This window comes from Engystomops pustulosus, chromosome 2 (assembly GCF_040894005.1).
Source record: "Engystomops pustulosus chromosome 2, aEngPut4.maternal, whole genome shotgun sequence".
Taxonomy (NCBI): domain Eukaryota; kingdom Metazoa; phylum Chordata; class Amphibia; order Anura; family Leptodactylidae; genus Engystomops; species Engystomops pustulosus.
Window position 1 is genome coordinate 158,002,987 of NC_092412.1, and position 14,825 is coordinate 158,017,811.

The 14,825-nt window shown below is 41.0% G+C and overlaps 1 protein-coding gene across 2 annotated transcripts in view; it reads right to left on the reverse strand.

Moving 5' to 3' along the window:
- CUEDC1 (CUE domain containing 1) overlaps positions 1-14,825 on the reverse strand; it is a 150,293-nt gene that overhangs the window by 47,398 nt on the left and 88,070 nt on the right. For both annotated transcript variants that reach the window (XM_072137113.1, XM_072137115.1), the window contains exons 6-7: positions 8,708-8,791; positions 7,162-7,257 (exon numbers count right to left, since the gene is read on the reverse strand). In XM_072137113.1, the coding sequence (XP_071993214.1) occupies positions 7,162-7,257; positions 8,708-8,791 (180 nt within the window). The remainder of the gene's footprint in view (positions 1-7,161; positions 7,258-8,707; positions 8,792-14,825) is intronic.

Consider the following 14,825-nt stretch of genomic DNA (forward strand, 5'->3'; position numbering starts at 1 on the left):
TCCCCAGTAACACAGCTACATACAGCCGCCTCATCCCCAGTAACACAGCTACATACAGCCCCCTCGCCCCCAGTAACACAGCTACATACAGCCGCCTCACCCTCAGTAACACAGCTACATACAGCCGCCTCATCCCCAGTAACACAGCTACATACAGCCGCCTCACCCTCAGTAACACAGCTACATACAGCCGCCTCATCCCCAGTAACACAGCTACATACAGCCGCCTCATCCTCAGTAACACAGCTACATACAGCCACCTCATCCCCAGTAACACAGCTACATACAGCCGCCTCACCCCTGTCAAACAGCTACATACAGCCGCCTCATCCCCAGTAACACTTCTAGATACAGCCGCCTCACCCCCAGTAACACTTCTAGATACAGCCAATTCACCCCCAGTAACACAGCTACATACAGCCGCCTCATCCTCAGTAACACAGCTACATACAGCCGCCTCATCCCCAGTAACACAGCTACATACAGCCACCTCATCCCCAGTAACACAGCTACATACAGCCGCCTCATCCTCAGTAACACAGCTACATACAGCCACCTCATCCCCAGTAACACAGCTACATACAGCCGCCTCACCCCTGTCACACAGCTACATACAGCCGCCTCGCCCCCCAGTAACACAGCTACATACAGCCGCCTCATCCCCAGTAACACCGCTACATACAGCCGCCTCATCCCCAGTAACACAGCTACATACAGCCGCCTCGCCCCCAGTGTATGTATACACTGATACATAAACGCCTTTATATACTTACACACATAAAGTTCTACACTCGAATACTTGCATATATTATCACAAGTATAGACTTATACACACACATTTGTGCACATTTATATACATTTATACACCTTAGTGATGCGACGTTTCGTCTTTTCAATCAATTGTCTTGATTGAAAAGACGAAACGTCGCATCACTAAGGTGGAATAAATTCACTTGACTTTATCTTACGGAGTCGCAATTTTTTCCTACATATATACACAGTAGATGCCTATATACGCATATACACACTGTATATACATAAATACACATATACACACTGTATATACACTGTAATACACATATGCACACTGTATATACATAAATACACATATACACACTGTATATACACTGTAATACACATATGCACACTGTATATACATAAATACACATATACACACTGTATATACACTGTAATACACATATGCACACTGTATATACACTGTAATACACATATGCACACTGTATATACATAAAAACACATATGCACACTGTATATACATAAATACACATATACACACTGTATATACACTGTAATACACATATACACACTGTATATACATAAATACACATATGCACACTGTATATACACTGTAATACACATATACACACTGTATATACATAAATACACATATGCACACTGTATATACACTGTAATACACATATGCACACTGTATATACATAAATACACATATACACACTGTATATACACTGTAATACACATATGCACACTGTATATACATAAATACACATATACACACTGTATATACACTGTAATACACATATATACACTGTATATACACATATACACACTGTATATACACATATACACACTGTATATACACTGTAATACACATATATACACTGTATATACACTGTAATACACATATATACACTGTAATACACATATATACACTGTATGTACACATATACACACTGTATATACGCATATACACACTGTATATACACTGTATATACACATACACACTGTATATACATAAATACACATATACACACTGTATATACACTGTAATACACATATATACACTGTATATACACATATACACACTGTATATACACTGTAATACACATATATACACATATACACACTGTATATACACTGTATATACACATATACACACTGTATATACACTGTATATACACACTGTATATACACATATACACACTGTATATACACTGTATATACACTGTATATACACTGTATATACACACTGTATATACACTGTATATACACACTAAATACACTGTATATACACATATACACACTGTATATACACTGTATATACACATATACACACTGTATATACACATATACACACTGTATATACACATATACACACTGTATATACACATATACACACTGTATATACACATATACACACTGTATATACACTGTATATACACATATACACACTGCATATACACATATACACACTGTATATACACATATACACACTGTATATACTTAAATACACATATACACACTGTATATACATAAATAAACACACATAAATACATATGTATATACTTACCTTTTATGATGACCGGGTGTCTGTTTGGGCGGGTGGGTGGTCTTGCCGGTGCTTGTTCGCCGGGGGGGGGGGGGGGCGAGGGTCCTTTGTTTGCTTGTTTGGCCGGGAATGGGGGGTTGGCGGTGCTTGTTCGAGCGGGGAGCGGGGGGCGGGTGGGGGTTTGAGCGCGGAGCGGTAGGGGGCGGTGGGGGTTTGAGCGCTGACCGGGGGGCGGGTGGGGGTTTGAGCGCGGAGCGGTAGGGGGCGGTGGGGGTTTGAGCGCTGACCGGGGGGCGGGTGGGGGTTTGAGCGCAGAGCCGTAGGGGGCGGTGGGGGTTTGAGCGCTGACCGGGGGGCGGGTGGGGGTTTGAGCGCGGAGCGGAAGGGGGCGGTGGGGGTTTGAGCGGGTTGCGGTGCCGAGCAGGGGGCGGGGTCGAGCGGGGGGCGGGGTCGAGCGGTGTCGCTTGTTTGTGTGGGCCGGCTCGGGTATACACGGCGCCGGGATGGGCGGGCCAGGAAGCCATCACCTGTGCCGGGGGAGGGGGGGCCTGCGCGGAGGCGTAGGCGGAGTCGCCTGTGCCGAAGTGCGGACGGCTTAGAATGCAGCAGGATGGGTGGGCGGGGAGTCCATGCAGGGGGGTGGATGAGCTGGGACGCGGCACGGTCGTTCATAGAGATGGCCGGGAGGCTGCGGACGGCATGCGGCTCATAAGGGGGTAGCGGGAGGCGCGATCTGGTGGGGGCCCCTAGGGGGGGCAAGATGGTGGGGGCCCCGGGGCTTGAGCCCCGGGAGCCCCGCCTATAATCCGGCCCTGTACAGTATACACTGCAATACAAGTGTATTGCAGTGTAAAGGCTTGAATAAGCGATCGGATGATCGCTTATTCAAGCCAAGAAGTAGAAAGTGTAAAAAAAAAGTTAAAAAAAAAAATTAAATCTTTTTATAATATAATTAAATAAATAAAATAAAAGTCCCATAATCTCCCCAGTAACACATAAAATGCAAATAAAGTAAATAAAACACAAAAACACGTACATATTTGGTATCACCGCGTTCGTATTAATCTGTACAATAAATCTAAATCAATATTGAACCCGCTCGGTGAACTACGTAAAAAAAAACTCGAAAAACTTCCCATAATATACAATTTTCCATCAAACACCATCACAAAAAATGTTCTAAAAAGTGATCAAAAAAAGTTACGTTCCCTAATATGATACGACTGAAAAGAACAACTGTTTTCGCAAAAAATAAGCCCTCAACCAGATCTGACAACAGAAAACTACAGAAGTTATGGCCCTGAAAAGTTGTCAATAGTAAAAACAATGCGATTTTCTCCAATATTGGTTTTGCTCAGGAAAATTGAGCAAAAATAAGAAAAACTATATAAATGAGGTATCACCGCAATCGTAGTGAACCAGAGAATAAAGATAAAATATTATTTTTACGTTACGGTGAGCGGGGGGGAAAAAATGCTAACAATCCAAAATAAAAATTGATGATTTTGTTTGTGTCCCCCTTGAAATAGTTAATAAAATCTCATGAATTAGCTTTAGACTCCCAAAATAAATTATCTATACATTGTAGCTCATCCCGTACATAATAATCCCTCATATGTTCGCATTACCAAAAAGAAAAAAATGTATAGGTCGTACAATGTGACAATACAAATCTGCTGTACATTGCGCCTCCATTCATTCTATACTCGGCCGTGCGCCCGTACAGCAGTCACCACCACATATGGGGTATCAGTAAACTCGGGAGGAATTGGGCATCAAGCGTTGCAGTGCGTTTCATCATTTAATTTATTCTGAAAATGTCAGTTTTGGCCTAAATGAATGTATTTTCCAAAAAAAATTCTATAGTTTCTAAATCGCAGGTCCATATTTTTTAACCCATGTGAAACACTTAAAGGGTTAATGGACTTAATAGAAGTTGTTTTACATATGTTGAGGGGTGAAGTTTCTATAGTGGGGTAATTTATGGGGTTTTACTATTATTAAGGCCTCTCAAAGTCACCTGAAAGTTGAGTTTTCCCTCAAAATGTGAGTTTTGGCAATTTTCATGAAAATAAGAAAAATCGCACCTTAAGTTCTGCGCCTCATAACATCCTAGAAAAATGACTGGAAGCATAAAATATCATCCGAACATAAAGCAGATATTCTGTAAATGTTAATTATCAAACTTTTTGGGTAGTTTTACATCTTGTCTGGAAACCAGAACATTTCAAACTTGGAAAATGAAGAATTTTTACAAACTTTTGCCAAATTTTCACTTTTTTTCAGAACGAAACGCAAAACGTATCACTTAAATTTTATAACTAACATGAAGTACAATGTGTCACGAGAAAACATTCTCAAAATCACGCGGATATGTTAAAGCGTTCCAAAGTTATAACCAATTATCGTGAGACATGTCAGATTTGAAAAATCGAGTCTGGTCATTGAGCTGAAAACTAGTGTCGGTGATAAGGGGTTAATGTAGATAGTTCATATTACCTCCCCGAATTTACCTTATATACTCGAGTATAAGCCTAGTTTTTCAGCACAAAAAATGTGCTGAAAAGCCCAAACTCGGCTTATACTCGAGTCAAAAAAATAAATAAATCAAAACTCGCCTTTCTGGCGGCACCCGTAGATCTTCTGTGCGATCCGGTATTGTTGTGCTGCACGACGGGGAAGGGGGGGGGAATATACACTGGGGCAGGGGCTGGCAGGCTATATACACTGGGGCAGGGGCAGGCAAGCTATATACACTGGGGCAGGGGCTGGCAGGCTATATACACTGGGGCAGGGGCAGGCAAGCTATACACACTGGGGCAGGGGCAGGCAAGCTATACACACTGGGGCAGGGGCTGGCTGGCTACATATTGGAGAGGCTGTGACCAATGCATTTCCCACCATCGGCTTATACTCGAGTCAATAGGTTTTCCCAGTTTTTTGTGGTAAAATTAGGGGCCTTGGCTTATACTCGGGTCGGCTTATACTCGAGTATATACGGTATCATATTTTAATTTAGTTACCCCAAATGAGTGAATAAATGCATTGCCTACTGTACATTATTTTTTGTTGGAGTTCATGTTCATAAATGTAATGGGTAAATTTAAAGCATAACAGTTTTTTTCTATAGCTGCAATAGCTTAAAACTAACATTTTTTTCAATAGACTTATTACCTTTTGTAGCTGTTTCTCTGCTATCATCTCAGCCCTCTCCCGTCAGCCTAGCATTCTGGTTGCTAAGAACGATCCACAGAATGAAAGAGAAGGGAAGAGGAGATGCAGTGTATGGACAGAGGGATCACAAAGAGGTCAGTGGATGTGAATATGCACTGAGCCAGTTCTGGTCTCTGCTCAGTAATTAGAGAAAGTAGAAGCAGTTCCCTCATCTTACTTCTGTCTGCTATATCTCCTCCATTCCTGTACTCCCTCCACCACTGGCCTGGGGGAAGGGGATGGCTTTAGCCTCTGCTGAACAGCCTGGCTGATATCAGTGTGTATAGTAGTCCAGTGGTGTAACTTGAGGCTGATGGGCCCCGGTGCAAAGTTTGTGCGAGGGCCCCGACTATAATGTATGGTTTATTGTACTAATCTTCTCATATGGGAAAGTGAGACCTTATGGGCCCCAAAGCCTCTTGGGCCAGGTTAAGACTGCACCCTCTGCACCCCCTCAAGTTACGCCCCTGCAGTAGTCATAAGTCTGTATTAGATTATCTGACTCTCTCTGTAATAGTGCATATGTGTGTATAATAATATGTGTGCTAGAACTGCTAGTGGTAGATGGGAGAGATGAGCATTATGGAAAGTGAGGGAAGCTGCTCTGACCTCAGTGCCCTTAGTGGATATCACAACCATGTACTGCCACCCACTTCAAGTGAAGCTGAATATGATTTTTAAGAAGGGCTGCTGGACACATCAGGATGCATCGCAGCTTAGTAGAAGCCAGCAGTATAAATATTGTCGGAATGATATTTAAAGGCTCTCTCCACGTACACTTTACACTTACACTTTATAGAGGTTGCCTGAATTTAAAAAAATGTTATATATCTGTTGGAGGACAAAAAACACTTCCGGCACTCCCGTTTACCCATAGTGCAGTCTGTCATTGCAGGGTCTTTGTCTGTTTAAAGAAATCAGTATTACCATCAGGTAACAGCCTGATGGAGGAGTATAAGTGATCTACCATTTTTATAGCCTCCCCACCCCCTCCCCAAGCCATATATAAGATTTTTTTCTAATATATACGACAACCCATAAATTCTATTTATTTTAAAAAAATAAAGTTTCCTTAAGCATTTTTTTATGCCCCCATAAAGGCATACAGTGGAGACGGTAGTCCACTGATTTCTACTTTAAAATATACAGTATATATTTCTTTCTAGGATCCACCTGTAGTATAAACCATTGTCAGCCAAATATTTCTATAGTATATAAAGTAAACAAAACAAATGGAACATTCATTATATATCAAACCGACCATAACCACAGATTGAACGGCATCTTAGCTGCAACATAAAATGCTACATTCACACCTAAACTTTTTATACATTCACCCTGTGTGCCAGGTAAGTTTCTGGCCGATACACTGAGCCTGTAAAGGGAGACAGGTGCATACTTTTTGCTTCTTCCTGCACAGGATGGTAAGACCCAGCAAGCTTCTCAGTGAAGGCTGGAAAAGCATATAGAGGACGGATGTAAAGTATTGCGTTCATTCCCCTCCTCCACTGAGTGTGCAATATAAGAACAGTTACATTACTAGAAAAACACTGAATTACATTACATTACTCTGAACACTTGGGAAAACAGTATTAATATAATTATTTTTATGATGTTTGAGTTTTGTGGCATATACTTACATTTGCCCATGTGTTTTAATTTATCCCTAAATAAGGCATCTTCAGATACAGCACTGTTAGAATCGCAGCCACCAGAAACCGAATGGGACACATCAGCTTTAAAATAACACAAAACAAGTTTAACATTGAAAACATCTAGTTAATGGAGACCTACTACAAATCTAGAGACTAAAATGAGTTAAAAATGTAGAAATATATATGTATACATTGTATATATATTACAGTGAGAAAATCCACAGCAGCACAGTGTCACTTACATCAGGGGGGTGAAGCAGCACTCCAAATCCAAAATGGTCAAAAACGGGGCTGAGTTTATTCTGCGAGCAGACCACCCAGAAGGCTACTTAATGCTGATGCCGGCACATAGTTTTGTTAGGCTCGGCGAACTTTAGTTTAGCTAAAAAAAACTATTTTCTTACATATTTAAATGAGCCCTCTGGTGCTACCCTGCGCCACCTTCGGGCTGGCGATGGCTTCCGATGTTTAATTATTCCTCCTTCAGGTGCCGAGAGCCATGACGTCACCAAGCTCTCGGCACCTACCGCCGGCCGGCTGTGCGAGACTTAGTGTCTGCGCATGCACGATAGGTGCCAAGAGCTTGGTGACGTCACGGCTCTCGGCACCTGAAGGAGGAATAATTAAACATCGGAAGCCACCACCAGCCCGAAGATGGCACAGGGTAGCACCGGAGGGCTCATTTAAATATGTAAGAAAATAGTTTTTTTAGCTAAACTAAAGTTCGCCGAGCCTAACAAAACTATGTGCCGGCATCAGCATTAAGTAGTCTAACAGGTGGTTTGCTCGCATGATTTCATCATGCGAGCAGTGGTAGGTTTCCTTTAAAGGAAGCCTACTACCACGGATCTACCTATTAAGGTAGATCCGGTGGCATGTTTCTCTTATCTAATATAGTAATATAGCCCTTTTAAGGGCAAATTCTTTAGTGGCCCAAATCTTTATAAATTTTATGCCCCTAATATGCTAATTTATTAAAGAGGATTTGTACACTTCTCCTTAATAGGTAGATCCATGGTGGTAGGTTTCCTTTAAGTAGAAACCTAATGTGATATTCGGCCATACTAGTAGACAATCAGCAAAACAAAATAGCTGTGGCTGAAGCCATTATATATTTTTTACCCTCGTACATTGACCAAGTCTCACAATAAAACAAAAAAAAAAAGGTTGAAAGGCCATACAATGAATATTTCTTGTGAAATGTTTACAACATGGATATTACAGAACACTTTTCTGTAACATTATGGCTATATTTTTTATAAAAAAAAACAAAAAGTGAGTGAAAATAATTATTTTATTGTGACTAGTGTTAAGGAGATTCCACAAATAATCTAGTAAAAATTTACAAAACTACTAAAATGTACACCAAAAAATGTCCAACTACGTAATACAGGAAGAAATCCCTAATTCCAGAAATAATTTAGAAGGATTAACTATACATATGTAAACACAATGAAAAAGCATTAATCTACAAGGTATGAGTGAATGCAGAAAAGCTATTGATTTTTTCCCCGGTGTCATTTGTCCTTACTTGATATTGAAGGGCAAAAACTGAAATTATTATTCGTCGCCATACCGCTAGACTTGGATTTCTTTGACTCGTATTTCAAACGATCTGTAAAACAAAAAAAACAGACTTTGGTTTTGAGCACAGTGGAAGAATAGTGTGTTCAGCACACAGGAGCAGAATATATCTATTTACCTACGGTCTTCATATTTTCAGTTTTACCAGACTGTGTTACTTTTTGAAATATTGCTATAGGAAAGCCTCGCTAGAAGGGACCCTCCCTGGATTTTATACAAAGGCTCTCATAAACAAACTCTAAGGGCACATTCACATGGCCGTCTGCGGGGACGTACATGCGGCCGCAAATTTGCGGCCGCATGTACGTCCCCATAGACGGCAATGGCGGCGCGGCGCAGATGCAGATCCGGCCCACACAGCGGAAAAAGATAGAGCATGCTCTATCTTTTGGCGTGTGTGCGGCCGTGCGCCGCTATTCTCTATGGAAGGAGGAGGGGCCGCCTCCTCCTCTCCAGCACACGGCGGTATGAATGTACCCTTACACAGGGAAGGGCCCTCATTCCTGTTGTTTCATAAGACTGTTGTTACTCTGCAATGTGTTATTTCTACATGTTCCCCAGAATCTGTAATGCACTACAGAATTTGGTGCTATATAAATAAAGTTTATTATAATTATTATTATTAACTTGACATAAATAATAACAGGAGAGAGCTTGGAATATACCCTACAGATCATCTCGGTGCTGCAGTAGCTGCTTCCTCTGCCTATGCTGACAATCCCTGTGAATCCATAGTTTGTTTTTCTGTTGGCCTCCTGGGAGGAGCTGCTGCTGCTCCCTGCTCACAGAGAAGGTGGTCATGTGACACAGCTCTCTGTGTCTATAGCAGAGCTGGATGTGTTCAGAGGATACAGACGTGTCTTGCACAGAATAGTGAGGTACACGATCTCACTTGTTCCCCATCAGTCCCTCCATCCCATTCTGTGATTCTGCATAACTTTCTCTGTATTTCTCTTCACCTCATGCTGCAGCCTTCCCTCACCTTGCAGTCAGCACTTTGCACAGATAAGTTATTAACCCTCACACAGCACAGGCTATTCACTTCATGTACTTATGATTTCTTTCACTTATTACATGTTCCCTGCTTCTTCATGTAATGGAAAGTGCCAGGCTGGCCACCATAAACACCCTGTATGTGCACTGTGCAGTGTTACATGGATTTACTTGTGGGAAACTGCTACTTTAATTTAATGTATCAAGGCATCATGGGATCTGTGGGCAATCTAACCAGACACAGCTTGACAGCATAGACAGACAGACATTAGTCTACAACCACTTCACTAGGGTAAGAAGATTTTTGTCAGAACAGAAAATGCCATAACTGTGGAAATAAAAGTGCAAGTAGCACAATATGGGCATCATTCTGTTTGTTTTTAAAGGGGGAATCACATATAATTATTTGATAAAATAATTATAACTTTACACATATGCTTTAACTACTTCACAACTGTCTTACAGCTATATACATGATAAAATCCAATATCCTATGCAGAGCGCACATCTATTGACGTCAGGGCAGTTACACACTTCAAAAGAGCTATACTGTCTGTTTTGGTAAAATTTTAAAAAGTATAATATCTCTGGATAATGCGGCTTCAGTGGCACCGAGAAACACAATCCTGGTGAGATATTTAAGAACTGTGGGACAGATCTACTTACCCGGTCCTGTCGCGACCCAGCGGTGTGTTCTCAGTGGAGGATTCGGGTCTTCCGGCGATTAATTAAGGTAGTGCGATGTCCACTAGGTATCGCTTCTGCGCTGAATTCCGTCGGAGTTCACCGAAGTTCACCAAGCTACCCTGGGTGCAGGTAAGCGCGTGTCAAGCGACACTTTTTTTTTTTTTTTTTTTTTTTTTTTTTTAACTACGGCGGTTTTTCCAAATCCGTCAGGTTTTCTTACGTAAACCCCCATTCCCGATTTCCGGCGCATGCATGCCGGCGCCGATGCACCACAATCCGATCGCGTGCGCCAAAATCCCGGGGCAATTCAGGGAAAATCGGCGCAAATCAGAACTATTCGGGTAACGCTATGGAAAAACGCGATTCGGCCCTTAGTAAATGACCCCCTGTGTTTCTAGGTAGCTCAGTTCCAAAAAAAATAGCAAGAAAGATCTGATAGTTTGCAGTAAATGCGACTGAACCTGGGGTAGAGTGATAGATTGACATCATACATCAGGTACTAATGAACCTTAATTGTGATAGGGTTAAATTAAGGGACTGTGGCCATTAATTTATGATTTTTTTTTTCCTCAGATATGCTTGTACAGATTCACAAATCATCAATAGAACCTCACTCATCAAAATCTCTGACGAACAACCATGATTTGTCAAACATCTTTTTAAATGTACCCATTAAGCATTACACAATAATCAATCAAAGAGGTTCTCTAGGTAATAGATATTGATGACCGATCCTTAGTTTATGAATATCAGACTGATGGCAGATACAATTCCCTGAACCACCACAATAAGCTATTTGTGGCTACCTCCAGTAATGCAAGTATACAGTGGAGGGAACTGGAAAAAGATTGGAAAATGCTATATCTTAACTATATCTTTTGAGATATCTAGCAGATCTACAACACCGAGGTTGTGCAGTAGTACAATCTATATACTGTATTAAAGGGAACCTGTCACCAGGAGACCCATTTTTAGCACTCCCCCAGTCCCCACAGAGCATAGTACATACGCTGCCAAAGTGTTTTTGTATAAAAAATAGGTTTTAAAGAAAAAAAGATATGTCATATTGTACCTTTCATAAGCTTCTGCTGTGTGACTAGGCAGTTGCCTTTTGGGAGGGGCTGGAAAGGAGCAGTTCCCCCCCACCTTTGGGAAATTGCTTCTCCATGTGACCTTTCAAATATATGAAAACACCCATCACTTGGCTTAGCGACGCCCCCTGCTCCTCTACAGCCAATCCCAAGTTTGGGGAGTTATTCATATATTTGAAAAGGTCACATGTTTCGTAAGGGTGGGGGGGGGGACTGCTCCTTTCCAGCCCCTCCCATTTGGCAACTGCCTAGTCACACATGCTAATGAAAGGTACAATATAACCTACAATATCTTTTTTCTGTAAAACCTATTTTTTTTATACAAAAACACTTTGGCAGTGTATGTACTATGCTCTGTGAGGACTGGGGGAGTGCTAAAAATGGGTCTCCTGGTGACAGGTTCCCTTTAAGTGGTGTCAATTAGTGGTTTGCAGAGGATATCCGAACTTTAAATAGATGCATTAAGACAAATCTAATTTGCAGTACATTCTCTGTATTGAGCAAGCAATCTTTTTTTAATGAATGGCAACACAAAACTGAGACATGCAACCATATTTAACCCCTTAAAAGACACATTCTAAAATGGCCTTCAGGACTCATTTCTTCTTTTTTCCATGCTCAACTTCCAACAGACATAACTTTTTTTTCTTTTAAATCTGTGCTTGTTTTTTGTATTTTCCAATGGGTTCCTTTTAATGGAAAAATAGAAAAGATAATTATGATTTATTACATTTTTAGAAGGCAGAAAACCCAAAAATCTCTGCATAACCAAGGTTGCCACAGAAGCTGCAATACCCATTTCACTGGGTGAGAGTTTTTTTTTTATTTTTTACACACTATATAATTACATATAGAGATATTATTTGTAGTGTTTATTTCTTAATAATACTCCACTTTTTTTTTTTTTTTACAGACCCACCGGGGGACTCTCACTTGAGATACCCTTGATCCCTCCTACAATAAAATATACAAAATAGGGACCAATGGCAAGTGGTTAATAGTGTGCTGCCTCTTACCTGGACTTATAATTGTGACCCTTGCCAAAGGATCTACGGCTTTGCACCCTAAGCAACTTGTGTTACTTTGGATTTTTTCCATTGTTTATGTATATTTATACACACAGCCCTGCTACATCCATTCATACACACACACAAACACAATCAGTACTTTTATACACTCACACAGGAATACACTGGGCACTGCTATACACACACAATGACTGGGCACTGCTACGCACAAAAAGACATACACACCTTTTCTTCTTACCCTGGGACAGGGTATCTTCCACCAGGATGAATGACTGTATGCAAATGAGCCTAAGGGGCTCCAGGCTCCATAGGTGTTAATAGAGCCTGGAGCCCCTCAGGCTCATTTGCATACAGTCTTTCATCCTGGTGGTAGATGTCCTTTGACTTCTCTGCCCCATCCCTGGCAGCATGTAGACCTTGAGTAATGAAGGTAGCATGTGATCAGTCACATGCTTCTGATATCACTCCAGGTCCTGTTCAGTCGGGACACTAGGAGAGGGAGAGAGCAGTGCGGAGGCTCTGGTCTCTGGAAGATTGGGTAAAGGCGCAATGGCAGCACCTCACCCGATCTCCATTACAGTGTTAAGGAGGGTCTGGCAGTGCTGGATCCTTCGAACTTTCAAACTAAGATGCATGCACTTTTTAGCAAGATCATTTTCTTGCTAAAAATGTGTCTTGTAGTCCGGAAAATATGGTATCTTATGGCATTTTACTTACTTATACAGAGAAAGTAAATATTTCTGAAGCTGCTATTGCCATGAAATTTTAACGAGATGACTTCTGGCAAATAAATTATACCAAAGACGTCAATATATAAGGTAATCTGCAATAATGAGAAATGACCATGGGAAAAAGAATTGAACACGATTACTGAAATGTATTAAATACTTTGTACAGAAGGTAATGGTGATGGCATCTATATTTATATACAAACTAGTCGTATGCATTGTGTACGTGTGATTTTGGTCCATTCTTTCACACAAACACTCTTCAAATCCTGAAGGTTCTGTGGGTTCTTTCTATGAACTCTTAGCTTTAGTTCTTTTTATAGATTTTCTATTGGATTCAGGTCAGGCCATTCTTGCAGCGTTATTTTCTTTCTCTGAAACCAGTGAGAGTTTTCATGGCTGTGTATTTGGGATTCTTGTCTTTCTGAAATGCACAACCTCCATTTATCTTCACCATCTCAGTAGACGGCAGCTGAATTTCAGCAGGAATGTCTCGATATAGCTATCTTTCCATCAATCATATAAACCGTACCAGTGTATTACATTGAAAAACAGACCCTCATCATGATGGAATTTTGTTGTCCCATAAAAAACAAACTTGGTGCCTCCCCATCCCAGCGCACACATTACAGTTTACCAATGTGAACAATATGACAAGTCATACACTAGAATATTAGACAGTAATGATCAGACACAGGTAGAGGAGGCAAGTGGTAATTTACAGGTGATGATTTGCTCTTTTGAGTACAGAACTTCATGGTTAGTTCTCTTGGTTGTGACTTATTGCAGTTGTATTAGTCTCCAGATGTAACTAAAAATACCAGTCAGCTACAGTATAATATCAGCTGGTTAATTGCTGCGTCAGGCACTATGCTCCCAAGGAAGGGTCGGATTCCCTAATGGACAAATGGGACATCTAATACATTCTATTTTGAGTTTAAGTAACCTTGCTGAAATGGGTTCCGCGATGGGAAACGGTCTCCAATTTAGTGAAACAATATTTGGATCTTTTTGGCCCTGGTGGATTCTCTGCATCATTTTGTTATCTAGCATAACTGGGTTGGGGATAGGAACCAATTTATGTAATCAAATCCAAGTTGTTTCACTTGCCAGAAGACGAGTTGGACATGTTTAACATGTTTCTCATGGAAGAAATTGTAGAATGTATTAAAAAAAAGGTTTAAAAAAAATGTCAGCAGAATTATGCAGACTTTTGTAGTTTACCCTCTTGTCCGATTCCAGTATCTATATTTTTTTGGCAGGAATGTAAAGTAACTGGTACAGATTTTCAGTTCACGGAAGCGGCTTGGCCATTGGGTTTTGGTCTTTGTGGTGTCTTGGGGTAAACTGGGCTTGTTGGTGCTCATCTAATGTATGTCCGATGCATGGTTGGTGCTTGAATTCCTCTTTTCTCAGCAGATCCTTAAGCCCTTAACGTCAAAGCCACTTCACCTTCCTGACATGGCCCATTTTTTCAAATCTGCCCTGTGTCACTATAAATGGTTATAACTTTGAAACGCTTTAACATATCCAAGTGA